This window comes from Mixophyes fleayi, chromosome 3 (genome assembly GCF_038048845.1).
Source record: "Mixophyes fleayi isolate aMixFle1 chromosome 3, aMixFle1.hap1, whole genome shotgun sequence".
In the NCBI taxonomy this organism is placed as follows: domain Eukaryota; kingdom Metazoa; phylum Chordata; class Amphibia; order Anura; family Limnodynastidae; genus Mixophyes; species Mixophyes fleayi.
In genome coordinates this window covers 114,664,702-114,689,392 of record NC_134404.1, presented here as the reverse complement: position 1 = coordinate 114,689,392, position 24,691 = coordinate 114,664,702, and the positions used below count along the sequence as shown (strand labels likewise).

At 37.7% G+C, this 24,691-nt stretch overlaps 1 protein-coding gene and 1 long non-coding RNA gene across 8 annotated transcripts in view; both read right to left on the bottom strand.

Annotated features, from left to right (window-relative positions):
• Nucleotides 1-24,691, bottom strand: part of LOC142143911 (uncharacterized) — a 182,475-nt gene that overhangs the window by 48,436 nt on the left and 109,348 nt on the right. For all 7 annotated transcript variants that reach the window (XR_012689597.1, XR_012689594.1, XR_012689595.1 and 4 more), the window contains exon 2: nt 11,727-11,957. This is a non-coding gene — a long non-coding RNA (uncharacterized LOC142143911). The remainder of the gene's footprint in view (nt 1-11,726; nt 11,958-24,691) is intronic.
• On the bottom strand, nt 1,467-3,472 carry SOX2 (SRY-box transcription factor 2). The gene has a single exon (XM_075202184.1). The coding sequence runs from the start codon at nt 3,244-3,246 to the stop codon at nt 2,305-2,307; it is 942 nt and encodes a 313-aa protein (XP_075058285.1). The 5' UTR covers nt 3,247-3,472; the 3' UTR covers nt 1,467-2,304.

The following is a 24,691-nucleotide window of genomic DNA, read 5'->3' as shown; positions in this document are numbered from 1 at the left end:
TGCATACTTGGTTTTTTTTGTAAAAAGTTGCAGTGAAATATGGCCTGACATAACTTTAATAAATAACACGCGGTATTCTTGTATGAGTAGCCAAACATGCGTTAGCAGAAGAAAAATCCTGGCATACATTATTTTGCAGCTCTGAATTCTGTCTCGGCATATATTAGCGTATATTTAGAGCGTGTGATCTATAATGATTATAGGTAACTCCTGAACAAGATCTGGACAGATATATATAAGAGAGAGAGATGACAAGAACACTTTCACTACGCGCTGGCCTGACAATGAGGGTGGTAACAGCAGTATGTAATATGTAAATGGAAATTCGACATATTTACATTTAATTTTTTTATACCTATAATATGCGAGTTAAATAATGACACTGGCCTCTTTTAAAGCCCTTAATGAAGCATTCTGGCCTGCAACACGATGGTGCTCATTGAAGTAATTTAAGAGTATAGTGGTTATTTGAATTAATGGCCAAAAGATCACAAAGCCGATTTAACCCTTTCACCCTTAACAAGCAGCAGGAAGGTTAAAGTAATCAGAATTTGCATAAACATTAAAGCTGCATTCTCCAAACAAACGCTCTATAAAGACTTATGTGACATCTGAGGCGACACACAACTAACCGAGAACGGTGGCTTTAAAAAAAATGATCATTTGTTATCACTAACTGCCTCTTATGACAAAACCATAACAAGTGACCAGGAGCGTTATGCCATAATCAATACCCTATAAATGAATTAAGTTACCCAAGTACATTTGATGTAATTGCTAGCCACGGAAAGCGTATGGTTAAACCACTCTACACAGATCAAAAAGCAGCATTATTCAGCCTTAAAAGTGAAAATCTACCTCATAGCTGGAAGATTTCTTCTGCAAATTGATGGAGTCAAGGCTTCTTTTTTTGCTTGTTATCAGCTTGAGATATTATCCAGTATTGGACCCCGCTGGCAATTTAGAGATAGGATTAAAACAGCTGTAATAGGCGCAATTTGTTTGCAATACAGAGAACGTTTGTTCTTCTACGTTGAAAATACAAAGTAGAAGCAGAGCTTGACGGATGCATTACACTGATCCACTTTATCACCAAATGTCAAAGCAACATTTACCTTGTATGGAGATAGATGTTCCATTATGCTGGCTCTATGTCATCTCCACTGATCATTGTTAACACATTAACATGACTCTGTTATTAAAATGCATTTGATTAGAAAACATTAGGTTTAACATGGAAGACTACACTAGGACTACAGTAACCCCGATGATATAAAATGTATTGTCACCATACAACCATTAACTTCAATTTAAAGCTAATGCTTTTTTTTTTTTCGAAATTTTAAAGCCAATGTTAAAAATTAATATTGGTGATATTGTTCTAAACGATATCACGTTTACACAAGCTCGTTTTGCTGTTAATACATTTCAACAGATACAAAATAAATCAAAGACTCAACGTAGTGTCAGATTCCATATTTCAAAAATTTATTTATCTCAAACTGCAGAATGGAGTAAAAACTTAAGTTGGAAATGTACCTGTTATAAGGGTGGAATTAGTTCATATATATACATGGACTTTCGGCAAACTGAGCCGAGTCTTTAAAATACATCTACTGAAAATGAGAGAGAAAAAAACTTAAAATATCAGCACAATAAATTTACAGAAATATTACAAACCATAAGAAAATATCTCAAACACAGTAGTTTCATGTTGCTTTTTTTTTATCTGAACAGGATGAAGACTTTGAAAACAGCCTATTATAAATTAACAACTGTTTGAGTCATGTCTGCTCTTAACAATAAGTAGAAAAAAAATACACTTTGTCTGCCCTTTTTAAATGTAAAACCGAGGAATTGTTTTTGCAAGTACTCGTCCTGTTTTTTTTTTCTTTTGTACAATTAATCTAAACGAATAAAATGTCCAAATTGTTAAGAAAAACTGTTCCCCTCTTGCAGCTTAATTCAAGCTGTATTGACCTATGACTGTAAAAAGATTGGCAAAGTCGCAGCTTATAAACAATGGGCATTTGGATTGCCATGTTTATCTGATAAATACTGTACAAAAGTTCCTTGCAAATAATAAAACATTTTCATCACTTTGAGACTAGCTCTAAATATTATTGGTAAATAATTCTGCAAACATTCTGAAAAGTTCCTACCTAGAACTTTTATGTTTGTGTAATTTCCTTTCTTCTTTACAAGTCTTTTTTTTTACCCTCCCCATTTTTTCTCTGTACAAAAATAGTCCAAAAAAGTCCAAACTCTAATAAAAGTTTCTTTTGATTTTTTTTTGTTTTGTTTTCACATGTGTGATAGAGGAAGCGTGCCATTGATTGCTGTGCCTGGTACAGAAGCACTCTGATAATGCTGGGACATGTGAAGTCTGCTTTGGGCACCTGGCTCTGGCACTTCTGCACCAGGTAGGTACATGCTGATCATGTCCCGGAGGTCACCTGCCTGACATGGAGCCCGCGAGTGGGAAGAAGAAGTGACTACAGGCGGGCTGGAGCTTGACTCTGACTTTACCACGGAGCCCATAGAACCCAGTGTCATACCTGGGGCCCCTTGCTGGGAGTAGGACATGCTGTAGGTGGGGGAGCCGTTCATGTAGGTCTGGGAGCCGGTCATTGAGTTGTATTGGAGGGCGCTGACGTCGTAGCGGTGCATGGACTGCATCTGAGCCGCGTTGTGTGCATTCAGCCCCGGGTGCTGCGGGTAGCCGAGCTGTTCTTGCATCATGCCATAACCCCCGTTTGTCCAGCCGTTCATGTGAGCATAACTGTCCATCCTCTGATTAACCCCAGCTCCCAGGCTCGCCCCAACTCCTACCCCAGAACTCATAGAGTTGCCCCCAGGCGCCAGCAAGCCCCCAGGCAGGGTGTACTTATCCTTCTTCATCAGGGTTTTGGTTTTCCTCCTCGGCCTGTATTTATAATCCGGATGTTCCTTCATGTGCAGGGCTCGCAGCCTCTTGGCCTCATCGATGAAGGGTCTCTTCTCAGACTCAGACAGCAGCTTCCACTCGGCCCCCAGTCTCTTACTTATCTCAGAGTTGTGCATCTTGGGGTTCTCCTGGGCCATCTTCCTCCTCTGCCCCCTGGACCACACCATGAAGGCGTTCATGGGTCTCTTGACTCGGTCCGGGCTGTTCTTCTGGTTGGCCGCAGAGTTGGAGTTCCCGTTGCCCCCAGAAGTCTGCTGGGGGGCGGGAGGTTTGAGCTCGGTTTCCATCATGTTGTACATTCACGCAGCTTTGTGGGTAGCCTTTGTAGCCAAGAAAATAAAGAGTCTGTCCAAACTCAGAAGCTGAGGATGCTTTGCCCAGTCACAAACTCTGTGCTTGCTCTGTGTCTCTCTTGTGCCTCTTGCTCTCAGATAGCCAGCAAACTACTTTTCATCCCTGCGCGTTTGACAAGTCCTGCTACTTTTTTGAAACAAGTTAATAGACAACCATCCATGTGATGGGGGCTGTCAGGGAATAAATGGGTTTCTGCTGGCCAATCAGAACGCGGCTCCCTCTCCAGGCAAAGGCAGCCCTCGGCTGAGTTTTGCATGAAATGGGCGTGGTTAGAAGGGGCCGGCAGACTGTGCACACGGGGAGGGAGCAGACTCTCAGCAACCTATGGTAATACCACTCCCCCTCCTATCTCACAGTAGCAACAGGTCACACACGCCTAGGAGAGGAAGTGGGGGGAAAACAGGTCTTCTCTAACTGCAATGCTGAAAGTTTCCCATGAATTACTACGGTACGGAATTAACCCATCTGAATGAGAAATAAAAATACAGATGCATAACGGTATGCTACTTAGTTGTAGATTACATGCAGCTGCAAACCTGTTTGCTATATATATATATATATATATATATATATATATATATATATATATACATATATATATATATATATATATATATATATATATATATATATAAATTATATATATGTATACATATATATATGTATACATATATATATATATATATATATATATATATATATATATATATATGTATATATATTCTAAAAGGGATCGACACAAACAAAATGAGCTACAAGTACTGTGCAGATTTTCAGATTGGATTATGATCCAGGATTGGTGCCCAGTTTGGGAATTTATTTCGTTTTGATACCACAAAAGGTATCACTATATGATTTGTAGCTTTAATCGTCATTATTTGCACGTATCAAGTAAGTAAGGAAAAAAATGTGGGCCTGTGGTTGCAGGTGTTTTGCGATTCTTGGCATCCACTTGCCTGCACATAACTGCTCTCAGCCCTGCCCTCCCCCTCTGAATGCCCCCAGCAGTCCACACAATCGCTTTCTATACAAACAGAAAAGAAGGGCTCGCCATAGCAACCGAATAGTTCTTAATTCTGCTAAGAAAGCCGCCGTCAGATTAAACAAAAAAAAAAAAACACATTTCAGGCAGCATAATCCAAAATACAAGTTCATTTAAGAAAGGGGAAAAAAATCTACTGCTTTCACATAACGAATGATTTCAGAAAAAGGCCAAGTGACGCTACAGCATAACCTCTGTTTTCTACAGAACATAGAAAACCTCAAGTGAGAGACCCATTGCTCACTGCAGTGTATTATAAAGTGTCTGCTGAATCTGACTCTGTCCAGAAAGAATTGGGGGAAGGCAAAGTGTAATTTCAGAAGCTGCTCTATTGTCACAATATAAAGATTTCAATGGGGGGATACATCAATACTAAAAGAAATGGCAGCATGGCCGTTACAAATAGGTAGTTGTGTTTCTGTTGTTGTAACTACACAGTGTCAAACAAAGAGTCTTCTAAGATTACTTCCATTCCCGTGTACTGAGCCGTGGACCTAAAATACACACAAGCGCAAATAAATATTAGTAACACAGGACAATTTAAATGTGAATGTATAACATTGACTATGCGTAAATTTTGAAACACACTCACACACACACAAAATATATATAGATAAATATGGATAGATATATATCAGGATCTATACATACACATATATATATATATATATATATATATATATATATATATATATATATATATATATATAACACACTGATAATGTGCCAAGTTTATCGGAATCAGAAATTCAGAGACGCAGTTTGCTGCAGAAGAAATACTCTGAGATAAGTTTGAACATCACACTAGAGATTTTCTGATCTTCCTCCAATTGATATTAAAGTGGGTATTCATTGGATTAAAAAGGAGCAGGCTCTTTGAAACGTCCTTTAGACACTAATAGTGTACGAGCGCCTTCTAATGGCTGGCCGCGGTAACACACATCGCTGTATTTTACGTAAACTATTGGTCTCTATACAGCAGTCAAATAAATCGAGGTTATCTATAATTAATGGTACGCTGTTTTATCTTACAATTCAACATTACTGTTTCATAATTGTTCTTTAGACTTGTTTTCTTTAGCAACGGTTTAAACTAGTTAAAATTGTCCAAGTTATAAGATTGCAGTGTGTTTAAACCGATTTATCTCCGTTTTATAAACGTAAACAGTATTTTAAGGCGCAACACCATTTAGTAATCTAAAGTACGACGGCATGTTGTATTAGAAAAGCATGGACAACTTAATCCCTGTCATAGCAACATGCAACTAAAATATTTGAAATATGTCAATTAATAGTGCTCATTCTAAAGTGCAATATTAAAAAAAAGATATATATTCAATCCAGTGAGTATTGACTAACAAATAAGTGTATTATATTATTCAATAAAGACGTAATAACGTTCAGGGCAGACATTTATTCCTCTTTCAGGCTTCAAAAGTGCAATCTCTAAAGATTGAAAGCTTTTGATTTACAGAAATGTATTTGATTTTACAATGAATGAAACAGCATAATTATTAACTAGTGTTTAAAAATCAAATAATCAAATTAATATCCAAGTTTATACATATATATATATATATATATATATATATATATATATATATTATATCATACTATACACCGGTACAATATCAAATAATACACGACTTCCATCACCCCTTTAAAATCTGCATATATTTTATCTTGATAATCACATGTGCATAGAAATTGAAAAGCATACTCCTTAATTTCCTTACTTTTCTTTACTTTTCCTATCTATATTTTAAAAATGGCGCCCGAAATTTTACAGGGCCAAAGAAAAGTTTGTTTTTTGTTGCTAAAGCAGGGTATTGATGGACAAAGTCTTCATAAAGTCTTGGTAAAGTACAGAGAACAGCAGAAGCATTTTTGTCCTGAGAAGCAAATAGAGGTTTAAGTTGCGGTAATTAGGTGAGAGCCAGCCAAGCATCGTACTATTATATTGCTTGTTATAAAAACGCTTCTTTTCTGCATCTGCATTACAGTGTGTTCCCTGCACTCCTAATCTTCTTATGGAAATGAAGAACTGCAGGGGACCAGCGGGGACTGGGAGAATGTCCTTGTTAACAGGAATTTCTCAGCATTGCTAATTAGTTGAGGCAGACGACCACCAGTATTGGGGGGAAAGCTCTGTTTAACCACTCACAAACCCTTGCGAGGAAGAGCTGGCCTCATTTTATTTTGTAATTAAAAATCTGAAAAGGGCCTATTTGACTGTTGGGGAATGAGAGTTTTATCTCCCTCTGAAATAATTAATGCCTTGCTAACTCAATCCTGAACAAAATGTCAAATATGGCAGCCAAAAGTTTTCATTTCGTTGGAAATTGATTTAGGTGATGTGATTGATAAAAAAGCAATCCTCACACCTGTTACATGGAGCGAGGCCTAAATATACAGTATATATATATATATATATATATATATATATATATATATATATTTATATATATTTATATCTGTATATATATATGTGTGTGTCTGTGTGTGTGTATATATAAATATATATATATATATAGTACACACACACACACACACACACACACACACACACACATATATTTATTTGACAATATACACACACATATACCTATCCGACCAATATAGTCTTACTGGAATATAAAACGTTTCACAATATGTAACTCTTTTTGTCAAAGATGCTTCATCATTAATAATTCTTGTGAACGTGTAAATAGTTTTAGAGCGTTTATTGTCTTGTTATAGAACACTGTAGTAACACTTGGAACTGAATCTATAAAGGTATTTGCAGATTCACTTAATGTAGACATGAATGCGAAAGTCTGCTTTTGCCCCAGTAGTAAATGGACAATGAGATTTTAATTTCAATACTCCAGAACAATTACCCGGTACCACAAGAGCGTCCTTGAAATATATTATTGATTATCTGAAACTACTTCGCCCTGGCTTTGTTCCTGGACGATGAGGAAGCAAAGCAATTGTAATTCTGAGAAGTGGCATTATATGTACCAGGGAACAAGGCAATAACAAGCGCTTTATCCAGACCCAGATTTATCCAATCATTTCATTCAAGGACTCTTGAAAAGCGGTGGAATTCAGCGCACCAGTCTTCACATCCAACCACCTTATTTCATCCTGATTCTACACACCGAAATAACATGGATTTCAAATAAATATTTTGTCATTATCTTACATAAGCATCCATGCTATATGCTTACTTCTCTATGCCATAAAAATCACATAGCGGTTATCTTTTTAATATTTTGCTTAATAAATAGAGAGATAGGGGGAGAGAGAGCTAAGACATGCACATTATAGAATAGGAAAAGAAAGAGAGAATGAAAAAAAGGAACAAACTGATTGATGTTCGGATAGATATATATGAAATAAATAGATAGATAGATAGATAGATAGATAGGTAGATAGATAGATATAGATAGATATGAGATAGACATTTTACATATTTATTATCGTACATACCATATGTTGTTAACCTGTGATAATCTATGTTAATAGTAGGTATTAAGGCCAGTCAAATAGCCTCTAAGAACATACCCGAAGTAATGAATACACAGTTCAAATAATTTTCAATTTAGCCAGTCAGATATTAGAGTTACTGATGGCCGTTCACACCTTTGCTATGCTGTAAGTGGACAAATGACTATGAAGATAGTTTATACAATAAATACAGTGTTCTGTGCGGACGACCATGTGTATGTTTCCTTGTGCTAACAAGCGAATAGTGTCAATTGTATTAATTCACAATGACAGAAGATGTTGGGTTTGGGGGATATAATAAAGCATGGCATTTCATTTTCAGATATCTGAATGTATTTGGATAAGCTAGACTACCTATTTCTACGCAGAACACATTATACCTTTTCATCGCTAGTTATGGGGTATCCTGTAGCACTAGTAATAACTGGGTTATGTGATCCATGTCATTATAAAATAACCGGTGACCTAAATATATCGTTATGAGCGGACTGTAGGTTTCAAAATGAAAAGTATGGCTGTAAAATATAAATTCAATTTGTGGATCGCTGGGAGAAAAGTAACTGTACAGTTTTATATAGAAGGCGCACTGAAAAAGGAACAGGTAGGTCATACTGTAGCTTTAGGAAAAGTGACACATCGGGAAAATATTGAAATAGGTCAGTTAATCAGATTAGTGAAAATGAGTTTTGAAATAGCACACATATATAATCGGAACATTTACGTTCCCTTGTTAAATCCTGAAGAATAAAGAGATTTGTCTCGAAAAGTAATTGCATCTATATTTATTGCTACATATGTATCAATTTTCCTTCTTTGGATGTGTAAATATCTAACAAACATCTTCCAATATACCACTAGCCAGAAAGGCAGACTGGGGATCAGTGTTTGTATAAAAGACTACTTAAAAAAAAAACAACAACATAATTCACTTTATTAAAATACAATAAAACGCAATATAAGATATTATAGCCAAATCTATACTTTTCACCATACATTAGTACGATGGTTATTATTTTGTGACAGGATAACAAGGCGTATTAAAACGATTACGAGGCTTCCTTACAAATGATACAGTTAATGGGGAATGTATAAGGTTTTAATCATACCGACAAATTACCTCCTAAACTTTCAACATATCTTAGGAACTAATGATGAAGAAAGCAATGACATAAATGAGCAGGTCTGACATTCATTCTTCAAACGTTTTAACACTGGTAGACCTTTCTCTCAATTAGGATTTAGAATATTCCGCTGACATATATTTCCTGCTTTTGTCAGGGGGAAAAAGTTCTATAATGAAAATTACACAAGCCAAAGACATGTGCTGTACTCGGACTGGCACTGTGCAGCTCCCACTGTGTCCAACAGGGGGGGCTCAAGACAACGTGCTAAACACAGCCACACATCTAAGACATCCTCAATCACTTGCTAAAGATACATCATACAATCTTAGCGGGGTCTACTACAGCTCTTTAGTCTACACAGATAAAAAGGAAGAAAGACTGAAATATTTTTTTCCTATCAGTTTTGACCATCTGCAAAAATGCAGACCTGCTGCCCTTTGAAGCCTACTGAAAGAAATAACATGTCACTTGCAAAATGCACTCTAATGCAGACTTCTAGTCATTATGCAAGGGAAACTGTTACAATATCTGTTTAATAGTGTATCTATTTTCTATTTAAATTTCAGAACTCACGTTTGCATCCATTCAAAATGCTTTTCTTTCTTGTAACTATTATTTTTAGATCGTATACATTTTATCCAAATATATTATTATTATTATTTATTATTATTATTATTATTTTTATTATTACTATTTTGAGAAAATCATCTGATATATTATGAAAAGTTGGGTAAAATTACAGATAGTGTTTTACATGCAAATCATTGGCCAAATTCTAGGAAGGTCCCGAGTACAATACAGGAATATACAGAAATATTTAGCTGTAATATAACTTCGGTGTTTATGTGCGGACTAGGCTGGTGATGTTGAAGTTAAAAAAATGGCAAAAAATATTCTTCACCTGCACTTAAATGGCCCATCCTTAATTACAGTAGTTGGGGATGTACAAGGCTGAAATGAAATTAGCAGTCATTACCAGTCCTTTAACTATGTGGCGCTTTTGATCAGCAGTAAATTAGCTTTCCAGCCCTAACAAAGGCTCTATATCAAGCAGTGGGTTGTAAATAACGCAGCACGGCCTGCCCTAAACACCTTTTCCCTTGTCAATCACATCTACATCATTCAGACCAAGATGACCCTTCATATTATTTTTTTCTTTTTGTTCGGGAATATAATATATAAATATTAAACTTAGTGGACAACAAAACCATGGTATCAATTTAAAAAAAAGTTTCACATGTTCAGTTCTTACCTTGGAGCATTATTTAGGCGAATATAGATAGAGTGATTGAACTATTTTCTGAATTAGATAACCTAAAGCATTGGTAAATAGTTTGCTTTCTTTTTGAACACTATTCATTAAAGCCAATGCTTTCTGGAATAAAAAAAATCTACATTAGAAATCCTACAGGGTCCCTCTGCATGATATAGGAGAATGTAATTCCATATGGAGTCGGAAGAGGCGCCAAAGAGCAATCTAAAAAACACATTTTTCAGAGATGTAGCTGGCATGGAGCCTGAAGATCACAGTGGTCACACTGAGCTGTATTCCCACATACACATAGGCATTGTATTGCATGGTAAACCACATAAGAAAACTAGTGCTTTAAGACCAATATACACCTCTACCGTGTCAACTCAATGCTCTTACGTCAGCAGTAAGATATGTCCTGCGTCATCCCTAGCAGGGAATGGAACAAATATCCGATAATGGAAGTGATAAGAGAGCATCATATACAGAACAATTGTAGCAATTCACAGGTTAATCACCTGTAACCGTGGGTCGCATGTGCCTCCATCTCCATACCAATAAAACACTTGGATAAGAATTTCACAAAATTGATATATATGGTGATCTTCAATTTGTTACATGATAACACTGCATGCAAGGTAATACTCGGCACTGTACACTATTACAGCAAGCATTACAGTCCACAAGACTTTCTGTTGACACATACTTTAATTAGAATATTGCTATACACTAAATAGTTCCCTCTCTGTGTTAATGGCGAGATCAATGTCCCATGTCTGGTCCTATAACAAGTAACAAAGTGTCAAATGTTAACTACTGCAAAACTTGTAAGAACAAAGCAAAGAAATCTGTTATAGTATAAGAAAAAGTATGTTATTATTAGAGCCTCCGAATGCTTTTACTATATTGTTTACACGCATCAAGGAATTTTATCCCAGGACTGATACATCGTATAAAAGTGAGATATTTGTATGGTGCTTACAGCAACTTCCAGATCCGAGATTTAGTAAAAAAAAAAATGATAACAACTGTATTTGTTACACATGTAAATCTTTGGCTCCAAGTCCCTATTTGGTTTACAATGTACTTTCCATAGCTTGTTAAACACTTGTTTACTGAATTCTTCATCATACAGTTGGTGGGGTGAAGGGGCTAGAAACGCTACAAAATGAGCATCACCAAAAACATATGACACCCTTATCATCTGACCAACTGACCAGTCCCCAAACCCTAAATATCCCCAATAGGCAGTTGTCAGGAACATCCAGCCAGAACCCCATTGATTATATCCTGACTTGCCCTGAACACGTCAAAACTGACACTGTTCCAGCGGTAAACAGGTTAACAGAGACACAAAGGCAGAGACGTTGAACCAGAGCTAGGCTGCTTGAACCCAACAAGAGTTCCGGCGACATGGAAGATTGGCACATGGGCGGGTTTGCCGATCACTCGTATATCCAAAATAAAATTGCTTCAGGGGGAGGGGGTGTCAAAGTTGGGTTTGCATTTACTTACGTGGCAGTAACTCGGGGTGTTGTCTTTCCAACTGTTTGATTGGCAGCAATAAAGGGGAGTCCGTGCAGTGCAGGAACCCTAAACGTTTGTCTTAGGAGCTCCAAGCCTCCATCCGACCATGCACCCTTCCATGCGGGGTAACAGAGCTCTCTGCATCAGCTGAATCCTTCATCCCGCCAGCCGGCTCCAGCTCCAGCTCTCCACTGCCTGCCCATCTCCTTACTGCAGCTCCTGGAACAAGAAGCAGCGTTTATGGCTTAAAACCCAAATGGATGTTTTTAAGAGAAGAATGAACCGACAACAACACACACAAAAAAAAAAATCAGTTATCCTAACACTGCTGTAAGCCCCCACCCTACATAAGAAAAAAAAAGCTTTATATTTTTCAGTGGGTATTCAAAGATAATTTGATGGCATTGTTTCTGCTACAGATGGTTCTTTTTAATACAATAACAGTGCTCTTTGTGCATACTACCCACAATAAAAATCTAAAGCGTTCCCCTGAATAACCATTTTGTTCTCTCTTGTATAGGGCCAACAAAAGCAGCCGTGAGGTAATGGGTTCTGTTTATTGAAGCCATAGAATAGGGATTTGATAAAGATTTTTTTTTTTTCAGAAAAAGACATTGCAAGGTTGAACTGATCTCTTCATATTTTAATAGAACCATTCTCTAAGTTATTTTTCTACTTCTGCTGGTATATTTCATCGTCGTTCCTAAGAGGAGTTTGATTTTTATTTTATTTTTTTGTACAGTTTTCTACATTATTATATGAAGAAATGAGAAGTTTATTAGATAACAGGAGAACTATGGTCAGTCCTGCTTCAGCCCAAATCAATATGTGGATATCCATATATAGAAACTTGCACGTAAAGGCAAGACAGGAATAACAGCTCAACATTATTATATTAAGAAATGAGAAGTTTGTTAGAGAACAGGAGAACTATGGTCAGTACTGCTATAGCCCAAATCAATACGTGGATATCATAAACAGAAACTTACACGTAGAGGCAAGACAGGGATAACACCTTAAATATCCAATTGTTCTGTACTCAGCATTTTTCTGTTTCTTACAATACATTTATGGATGTATATATATATATATATATATATATATATATATATATATATATATATATAATTTTTTTCCACACACATACACGCACTCTCTCTCTCTCTCTCTCTCTCTCTCTCACACACACACACACACACACACTCTGTCTCTCTCTCACACACGCACACACACACACACACACACACACACACACACACACAGTCTACCAATTTTAAGTGTTTCTTGTGGAAAGCGATGTTACACTCCTTGCTTCACTGCTCCATTTAATTATTATGAAGCGTGTCCCTACCCGCCTACAGGTTGGACTAAGCCTTCACAGCATTAGGATGAGGAACTCTGCTGAGGTCTAGGCTGTTAGTGAGGACTTGAAAACCCGTAGACAAAGTACCACAGCAGGGGACTTGTTAGTTTCTGACTGTGTTTGTCTACCTTTTATGGGAATTAATGCCACTACTTGCTTTTCCCCCCGGTAGCCCGAGATGACAGTAATCCACCTCTGTGACTTCTGCCCTGGCGATCAGTGCACAATTCTGGCACTCTACCAATTGTAACTTGTAAGAGGAGCACACATCTTCCGTCCCTAGCATAGCAAGAGTTAACTATGTGAAAAAGAAGTAATATGACATTTTTACATTGTGTAAAAATGTATGCATGTAAGTCAGTTATGAAAAATGGCTTATTCTGTGCATACAGTTTGGACCAATACTGCACCGGTGTAAGAAGATACTGACTGCGTTTGAGGTTTCTTGAGGTTATTGAAGAGTTTCACATGTCAGTATTCACAGCTATCCAGCATTGTTTATAGCGATATACACTCATTACATATCTTGCTCCTTATAGGAATATAAGTAACAATGTGATAAATCACAGACTTATGAGTTTACACTGACTATTTGAAAAGATTCAATTCATTAGATTATTTTCAAGGTTGAAATTCAAAATAATATTAGCAAATTTAGTACACATTGTCCAAATCCCTATTGTTAATTTTAGTTTTGATGGGTAAATACATAATTTAGGTCGGTGAGTTTAAATTACTGATCTTATCCCTTAAAAAATATATATGAGATGCCTTAATTATCACAAAACAACATGCAGTTTAATAAATTTCTTTCTATCTATCTATCTATCTATCTATCTATCTATCTATCTATCTATCTTCTCTATTTTATTACATGTCCGTGACATTGACAATCTAGTTTTTAGATCATTAATTAAAAACAAAATTGATGACGCCAAATATCCCAACAAAAGTGTATTGACCACGGTGTGTGTACGCTGCCAGATGCTCAGTACCAATGATTCGGCAGGTAGCGTGTTCCCCAGGTAAACACACAGTCAGCTGCTAACATATGCCTCATATTTGTGCTCATTACCTCGCATGATTGGCTATGAATGGGGAGAGATGAATGCAGATGTTCTGTACATTAACTATTCAGTTGCTGGTCAAGTTGTTTGCGCCAAGCTGCGGAGTGTGGATGCAGTACTGAGGTAACTCCAAAAGGTACCATATCCTTCATTTAACCTTTAACTCTTATTTGGGGAAAAGGAGAACAAGTTTGCTTATTTCCTTAAATAGCTCTGCACTTCCAATAAATAGCACACAGTAGGATTTCTCAGTAACAATGCACCCATCACCCTCTAGAAATAGTGTTGTAATTATAAATATAAGATGCTATTTGAGGCAGAACTGAAATTAGAATTTTCTCGGCTTGTGTAGTATTTATCTGTACAGTATCTACAAAGATTACCCCAACGCTGCTGTAAGCAGAGTGTATTTTATTTGAACACGTCCTTCTCCTTCCGTCAATTTATTTTGAAAATAATTACAACAATTAAGTCAATGAAAGTATGAAGAGATGGAAAGCATACTCGTCTACCTAGCTACTTATTAACCCCTAGAACTAGTTGAATAATCTGTATGAGATTTGTGACTACTATTTTATACTCATTTTTTAATATTCTGATTAAAGTGAGAGCAGATAAGTGTCTTATTGGGTGAAAATGACTCTTTCTCAAAGCGATACATCCTTTATTCCTTAATGCCGGGATTCTCGAAAATCTCCAAACGTTGTGAGAAATGGGATTATAGCAGAACATCGAACTCATAGTCCTAACTAATTGGATTTATATGACACGATTTATCTACAAAACTGCATGATGCAACATCGACTCTGCTATCGCCTTCTAATATTTAAATGTAGAAAAGTAAAAAGTTGCAAATTCAAGTTTACAATGATTGTACTTCCACAAAAAAACATTGGCAACGATTATGTACAGGCGTAATTTAATATTAGGAGGACTATTCAATTCGGCCGCGTTATTCTTATGTATGTACGGTATATTGTTACAGACTGTTCATTTTTAATATATCGAGATCTAAATTTGACATTGGGATATTTTGCAGCACCCTTTGGAATCGCAACCCGTGTATGTATGCAGAGGTTTGTATCGTAAACTGGTCCTCTGCTTGTAATCCATCCAATACTTCAATTCTTCGTTATAACTCAAGATTGTCTTTTAATCCCTTAATATACGGCAATATTATATACTGTATGATATATATATATATATATATATATATATATATATATATATATATATATATATATGTATTTTCCGCATAGCATATGTTACCATCATTTCAATTATATTATCGGATATTATCAATGCCCATATTTAGTGTATTCAAACAATCCTACTAAAGGGTTAACTCAGTGTTATTTTGACATATTTAGAGATACGGGTAATATTGCTTGCTTTGGGTGCAATACTGAGCCCTGCATGTTCATTTTACAATTGTGTTCTTTGCAAAGTTCCAAGGACAGCAATGTGGAATGAAAGTCAATCACACCATCTTATTTAATGCACTTGCCATGTCCCAGTGCCCCTTTCAGACAGAAAACTACATATATGGTGCGATGCATTGTCATTTTAATAGACCGCGGGTAGTTTAATCTGTATCTTTTATTAATTTTCCACACATGGAGAACGAGGTATAATAGATTTTCCCTATAAATTGGCCAGGCAATGTAAGAGCAGAAGACAGCTTCTCTCACCATCACCCATGTCAGTGGTTTGTTTACCAGCTTATTTGAATTAAAATAACCCGTGCTTCTGCTGACTGCACATCATTATCTCTGAGACCATAATCCGGCAGCAAATCCCATATCTTCCAGAACTGGCTCCTTTGTTTGGGATTACTGAAAGTTTATCCTATAACAAAGAGGAATAAGGCTTCCCCTCTCATCCTCATAATTAAGTGTGGGGAGTAATTTAGAATCAAGCACAGGAAAATTTACAATTTAGCACCATATTTCTATACAAACTGGGAGGCAGGGAAGGCCTGTGCTAATTGTTAACATAACATTTAAATGACTAAATCACTTTGGAGACCAGCTTTTAATGTTAAGAGCAACTCTTAACGAGGCTTTAATTTGCCACAAATAACAATAGTTCTCTATTACTAATCTACAGATAGGGTTAATCTTCTTAGTTTTTATATTGCTGTAATGTGGGTTGCATTTAATCTGTCAGCCATAATGAGTATCAGTCCTATGTTTTCCTATCAAAATGTTACATTTTCCTCCACCAATCTGATGGAGCGCTGGACGTGTTAACCCTTAGAGGTCCTAAAGTGGCAGCACTGGAGGGGTTAATTTTCACAGGCACTCTCAGGCTGTAACTGCACACAGTGCATGCAGAATGTGTTAATGGTCATATTTACTCTCATGTTGTAGAATTTCACAAGTAGGTCAGGAAAAGTAGAATTGTTTCTATAATAGCTGTGTGTGCACAAAGAGTGTTTGTAAAGGGTAAAGAAAAGATGTGATTTATTTATACCTCTCCCCAACTTTTACGACAGAAGATGAGCCCAGAGATACAGTGAAAGTGCTGGTGTGTGTGACTGCAGAGGCTGAGAGTTGTGTGAACATCTGTTCCCCTCCTGTCAGACTGCACTGTGATGTCGTGTAGCGCACAGCTGTAAGCTTTAGCTGGTTCTTTTTGCCAACATCTGTCACCACAATACAACGATCCAGACAATTGTCCTTACACTAGAAGTCTTACTTGTCTTTCCTTACCACTAAACTTAATGACTATACAGCAATGTTTCCAAAACCTGGTCCTCAGGTGCCCCCAGCAGGCCATGTATTGAGGATGTCTTACATCATACTGAGGTGAGTACATCTATTTGTACTCTCAGATAGACATGTACCAAACGTGAGCTGTTCGGGGTACTTGAGGACTGGAGTTTGAAACTTCGATTTATAGGGTGGTATTTGAAGCAGCTGTTAAGCAAGTTTCAGTTTTACTGTTGTAGTAATGATTTAATATTATAAACTCATTTAAAAAAAAATAATGGCACCCAACTGAAACACCTTATCCACCATCCACACACCGGTTTTTATCCAATTCCTCCCTCAAAAGTTATTTTGCATCTTATCATTTTAACTTTTAAACTGCTACAGGGTCACTTCCACCAGTGTAATCTGCATAGAATGCCAGAATAAACATCTAAAATGTAAGCATTTATATAACACGTGGCTAACATGAAATTGAGAGCTTGAATCACTTTTGATTAAGAGAATACAAGTTAAGAGTGTCAGAATCTCTTTAAAAATAATGTTTGAAACTTAATGCATTTATAGCAAAGGGTAAAAATTTATATTGACACATAAACAATGTGGTAATCTAAATGTGTCTGTGGTAGTGATTTGTGTAGAGTTACTTGATGCAAATAAGCAGCTACACTTTTTTAATAAAGAGATAATTTTCCCATACCCATAGCTATAGGTCTTTAAATAACTAAATATATACACTATTTAAATTCACTTAATTTAAATATTTAAAACGACATAATATAATGATATAATCAGTGAATTTATACAACCTGACTATACTGTGCTGAAATAATCAGAGGGCTTTTATAATAAACTTTACTGGATTGTCTGTAATATGGTTAAATATTTTGAAACAAACTTATTTAATTTTAGGTGTTAATTATTGTGAACTACTTTAGTGAATCAGAAAAAGAAACAATTACATAGCTTATTGATATAATTCTTGATCCAGTCCACAGGGAACAGACCAGGGTTCTTAGAACACAAGCCGGTTAATCAACTCAGTTCTCTTATTGACTGATCTGTGCGGAAAGTAGTTTATTTATATGTTCCAGCCTGTTAGGGGTTTAGAGCTTAATTTGACTTTATCAAGGTTTTTAATTCTAAAGTGGCCGTTTACTAAGACCTGCAGTGCAGATACTTTTTATTTTTGTCATGTACCTAACTTAGTGTGTGAGTGTTGCCATGTATATGGCTAAAAGTATGACTTAATGGTGCTGACTCAATTCCGCCATATTATTCTAGGAATAACGCGGCCTGCACACTATTACCATTTCTATGGTAATAGTGCACAGTATTACCGTTAGTAGGGCACTTTCAAAGCTGATGTTTGCTTGCAGCCTTCTGGGCTGCAAGTAAAAATCTGGGTTAAAATGACGGATCAACGGTAATACAATTAGCACTGCGTTATTCCTACACTAACGTGGCCAAATTGGATCGGCTCCAATGTGTTAAGATGGCATTATCTGAGGGAGATCAAAATGTTGTTACTTCCAATAGAGGGAGCTTGGCAGGTCACATGTGTTCTTGTTCAATGTGGTCTTTGTGCATTACTACTCTGTGCCTACATATAAATTGAGATTTTGGACACCATGTACATTTGGATGCAATTTCCATCTAAAACGCAGATGTAAATAGTTTTGGAAATAATGGCACATTCAATATGGGAATGTTGATCCTAATGCATCTCAGTTGATCCTCATTATCAGTTTGTAACTTACATCAGAGGTCAAGCACCCCCATGCCAGGCACATGTGCCTTGGTCTGTATATGTCACATTTGCTCCAAAACACCCATATGTATTTTGGCTATGCTTACACACCCATCCTTATCCCATAGATTGTAAGCTTGCGAGCAGGGCCTTCTCACCTCTTTGTCTGTTTTACCCAGTTTGTTTATTAGTTTATTACGTTTGTCCCCAATTGTAAAGCGCTACGGAATATGTTGGCGCTATATAAATAAATGATGATGATGATGATCCTTGCCCCCCTTCCACCTCTTCAATTTTAAGCGCAAGAGCTCAGTGTTCATATAACCACAAGCTAAGAAGTGCAGAAGTAAAACGTGTTATATACAGCATATCGCACTCTGCATCTAACTCTACATGACCCCCTTTATTTTGTGGTCTTGAAGAGGTGGAGATTGATAGCTTTGGGGGGTGCATCAAGACACCCTCATCTGAAGTATGTGCTTACTCATATAATTTGAACTTTTTTGTCCCACAAAATGAACTGACTTTAACATGTTCTCTTTCAATAAAACCCTGTTTACAAATATAATGAAAACATCAGTTTGTAGCAATTTGACCCATGATATAAAGTTGACTCCTTACTCTCATTACCGATTTAAGACATGAAACATAGTCCAACAAGCAATGTTTTTACAAGAAATAATGAAAAGAAGTAATTAAGTAAGGGGGTGGCCCTAAAGTGATAACCTGGCAGGACTTTGTAATGATTTCTTCTTCCTTCTCCTACATGTGCAGTCCCATCTGGGCTTCCAGTCCTCATGGACCCGGGGATCAAGTAGATGCATTGGAAAAAAAAAATCAGTGCTCTGCAGACCCACTTGTCGGCTTCTTCTTAAATTAATTTTGTATCTCACAATAAATTGAAGAAATAGCACAGTTTAAACTTTGACTTATATATAGGGCAAAACATAGGCAAGTGTATGGGAGATTACAGCTGCCCAGAATCACAGCACTACTGTTTAATATACAAATAGTAGCTTTAGTATTGGCATTTTTTGTGATGTACAAGCATTTAAACATGACTACTGTTTGCCAGGCTGTGCAATTTGTAGACTTCTCCTTTAGAAGACACTTGGGCTGGGTCACTGAGCCACCTGCATTTATTTTTCCCTTTAAAATAGGCTGCAGAGTCAAGTCTTGCCTCCCGGCTAAAATTTGCCAGTCCTCCCCTGCTTAGTCCTGTTTTGTTTAATATCTTCATTTGTGACAATAGTGTGGTCTGCAAGAGAATGGAGAGTAAGAATTTATGTAGAAGTCAGACTCAGTATAAGACAAGAATTAAACTAAATTTATATATAAAAGTTTTCAGAACGCTTGACAGATCTATGTTCACGTCCTACAGCTAAATAGTTCTAATTCTTTCTTTAATAAACTGTTTGTATTTTTGGTGCAAATACAGGTCTGACATGCTGGGGGAATTCTACTTTTAGTAAATCACACTGAAAGTGATTTAGAGTAAAAGGATCAGAATAGAGGAATGGGTTAAAGTATGGTATCTTAAACATAATTAATCATAATGTTGACCCTAGTCTGTGTGTCTGTCTATCTGTGTATGTTAGGGAATTTAGACTGTAAGCTCCAATGGGGCAGTGACTGATGTTCATGCGTTCTCTGTACAGCGCTGCAGAATTACTGGCGCTATATAAATAAATCATGATGATGATGATAATGTAATATAATGTACACAGGCACAAATCCAGATTGCACAATTATTGGTCATATACTTTCAACCTCAGCTGAGGACAGAGAAGGAGGAGCTTTAATTTCAAAAGACATGAATTTTAGCAAGCAGTGTAGTGGGATACAACAGTGGAACACTTAAGGGGTGATTTACTAAAGGTGTGAGCTGTCTACCAGCTTAGTAGATCTGTGTTTACTTCCACGCCTAGATCAGTTGAGGGGAAACCTGCTTGGATATTGAAAGTGTCCACAGATGGACCTGGTTGGAATACAATGTATGCAATTAGTAGGTCACATCCTTTGTTGTACAGGACATAGTTGCCTACTCTCCCGGAATGTTCAGGAGACTCCAGAATTTTTGGGAGCTCTCCTGGAGTCCCAGGAGAGCAGGGCAACCACCCGAATCCTGCACGCTAAGTTGGTGAAGTGGGTGGGTGCAGGGCTAATTGCGTCATTCTGGCTTCACCCTCTGCTATAATAGGCCAAAATTGGTAGTGTATAGCAGGGGTAGGGCCTCAAGACACAGACAACTTTGGAGATCTCCCGGAAGGGTGATCTCCAAAAAAGTATGGTATAGGAAAAGACATTGGAAGCAAGAAACAGCACTGTACAGGTCACTGGAGAGAAGTCACCTTCAGAAATGTGAATAGGTCTGGAGGCCATGGTGGTCATCATGAACCAATAGTGCATATAAAGTTCTGCTTTTTGGTGCTGCCCCATAAATATAATAATGGAAAGAGAAAAAAATGTAACTTTATTAGCACTTTAGGTTTTCTCCCCCCATTCAATATAATTTTTCCATTTTTTCTCCTAAAAATGCTCATTTGACCTTCCTTTGTATTTACAAAAAAATCCAGAGAGTGATGAGACATTGGGAATGTCTTCAATACTAGTCAATATCATAGAGTATTATTGTCTGTGAGGCATGTATGGGATCAGTAGCTGAGGGGGAGTGTTGGTCCTATATTGACATTTGGATGCTCCTGGGGTACCTCTTGGTAAGTTATCTCTCAATTTAAAATCACATGAATATGTGACCCAATAAAGGGACCACTCTATTAGCAGGAGCACCGTGCTGTGGCTGGCGGTTTATCATATATCCACAAATGTGTGTAACAGAGATGCCTGCATTTATGTGCAAAGAGAAAAGCATCTTTTTATACTAGTTCAGAGCAGTATGCTGGGAGATTTTGTGTTTGCCTATTTCCTAGCTTACCCCTTCCCTTCTAGCAGGGGCGGATCTAGAAAAATGCTGTACCCGGGGCGATTTAGGGGGGCGATTTAGGCCCCGCCCCTTTCTAACATCTTAGGCTGCCGACGGCTGCACAGTATGTGCAGGTCCGTCGAGCCGTGACAGGCAGGGACAGTGTGCTGCCCGGCTGCTCTGATTGTGTTTTACACAATCAGAGCAGCCGGGCAGCACACTGTCCCTGCCTGTCACGGCTCGACGGACCTGCCGTCGGCAGCAAGTGTCTGCTAGGGGGGGCGATCGCCCCGATCGCCCCCCCCCTGGATCCGCCACTGCCTTCTAGTACCTGCTATAAACTTATAAGTTGATTGAGAAACTTCCATTATGTGTATTACTATCACACAGTGTAATATTTTATTACATTAGTTGAAATGTGCATACAAATTTGCTTTCCCAGGTAAAGTGTCCCTGAAAGCTTTAAAAAGTGTCTCATTGAAAATAGTCTGATGTTTGGGTAGAAATCAAGTCTTCCAATCAGAAGATGAAAAAGTTTGTACCCCAGGGATCAAAATTACCTTTTCCTGCTAACCTATGGAGGAAGGGAAGCACAATTGGTGGAAGCATGTAAGGTAGCACCAGGACTGTTTCTCAGACTTATTTAAAAGCTTTTACTTCTCCATTCAACTGAATTTTGAGCTATATTTCTTAATTTTCATTGCATGTTTTTATGGAATTTGTAGTCTATTAATAGAGCTAGGATGATAACTGTCAATTCGTTCTGCTCTATGGTGTGTTTGTGGTATAATAAGAACGAAGTCCAGGCAGAACAAAAATGATAGAGGGGATTCCATGCAGAACATTTCGCCCGACAAGCGTGTGACATTTCTGGGTCAAATGCGGAACATGCTGAATATGTTGCAGAATGATTTTTTAAATTTCCTCTCATCTTTGCTCTGGTGGGGGAAACATTATCAAATACAATTGAACAATAGTTCTTGAAGTTGTTTCAGCACATTTACGACACTTGCCTGTCCAGTTTCAAAGGCTGAATCTACTTGGGCATTGCAATAGATATGGCTATAGTAACAATGTTGATTAAAAATTTAATCTGGTTTTATTTTGGAATGGGCAATACAATGACAAGGTATGTACTTTACAATGACCATGCAGATTTGTAAGATATACTATGGGGGGCTCTTAAAAATGATTAAAAATCATGATTACAGTCCGCATGTCTCCTAAAATGCGTGTATTGTTTCACATAGGGAGGCGGCAAGGGAGGCAGACATATGAGTATACAGTATACAGTATACAGCTCTGGAGGCGGATGGGAGAAGGCAAATGCGGGTGGAATCTCAGTGTAATGTGGATGGTGTTGGTGTGTGGGGGGCATGGATTGTTAATTTAATGGTAGAGTGAAGGTGGACATTATTAATTTAATGGCTGGTAGGGGCTATTTGTTTATTGGTGGGGGCTATTCATTAAATGTTAGGATGATTGTGGTGGCGGGGGGTTATTTAGGACTATTAATTCAGTGCTGAGGCTTTTCAAGAGGTGCTTAGTGCCTGTCTCTTTTCTGACAAGGTGCAAAACCAGCATAAGGTGGTGAAAGCTGCAAGAACAGGTAGGAAAGACCATCACTGTTTGGACAGTCCCAAGTTAGCAAGGATAGATGGGAGGTAAAGATGGGGAATATACCAGTCCCATAGTATTATCACTACTAGCCATAGGCGTGCATACAGGGTATGCCTAGGCACACCCTAAGGTCAGACGCAGTCTGCGATGGAGACTCTCCTTGCTTGAATGCTTGTCGGTGTTAGTGAGTGATTCACTATTCTCAGTGACTCACAAGATGTAGCAGAACCCTTGCCCTCACTTTCCACCCTAACTATTTCCAACCTCAGGAAAGCTAAGGAGGGATCAGTGCAGGGAGTTGTACTAGACATGTACTATATAAAATACACTGCCCTGTGGGGCACTACTCTGTGACATTATATGAACTGGGGGCACTACTAAATTATTATCAGCCTATCCCTACAGACACAATAATTATAAACATTAATAATAATAAACATGTCAAAATGTCAGTGTTTTATATCAGTGTAAAGTACAAGCCCTCTGTATTGTGCATGGGTCACTACATGGCTCTCTGTATTGTGAAGCAGTCACTAGATGGATCACTATATAGTGCATGAGATACTAGATGGTTCTCTATATAGTGCATGGATCACTAGATGGTTCTCTATATAGTGCATGGGTCATTAGATGGTTTTCTATATAGTTCATGGGTCACTAGATGGCTCTCTATATTGTAAAGCAGTCACTAGATGGTTCGCTATATAGTGCATGGGTCACTAGATAGCTCTCTGCATTGTAAAGCGGTCACTACAGGGCTCTCTATATAATGCATGGATCACTAGATGGCTCTCTGTATTTAAAGCGGTCACTAGATAGCTCTCTATATAGTGCATGGGTCACTAGATGGCTCTCTATATAGTGCATGAGTCACTAGATGGTTCTCTATATAGTGCATGGGTCACTAGATGGTTCTCTATATAATGCATGGGTCACTAGATGGCTCTCTATATAGTCTATGGGTCGCTAGATGGCTCTCTATATAGCTCATGGGCCATAGATGGCTCTCTGTATTGTGAAGCAATCAGTAGATGGTTCTCTATATATAGTGCATGGGTCTCTAGATGGCTCTCTGTATTGTGAAGTGGTCACTAGATGGCTCTCTGTATTGTGAAGCAGTCACTAGATCAGTGGTGGCTAACTTGTGACACAGGTGTTTTGAAACTACAAGTCCCAGCATGCTTGCCAATATATAGCAGCTTTTTGCTTGAATGGTATGCTGGGACTTGTAGTTTCACAACACCTGGAGTGTCACAGGTTAGCCAACACTGCACTAGATGGTTCTCTATATAGTGCATGGGTCACTAGATGGTTCTCTATATATAGCGCATGGGTCTTTAGATGGCTCTCTGTAATATAAAGCGGTCACTAGATGGTTTTCAATATTATGCATGGGTCACTAGATGTCTCTCTGTATTTAAAGCAGTCACTAGATGTCTCTCTATATAGTGCATGGGTCACTAGATGGCTCTCTATGTAGTGCATGAGTCACTAGATGGTTCTCTATATAGTGCAT

Excerpts from the sequence above, each read along its gene's own strand:
- SOX2 (XM_075202184.1), bottom strand. The coding sequence starts at position 3,246 with ATGTACAACATGATGGAAACCGAGCTCAAACCTCCCGCCCCCCAGCAG.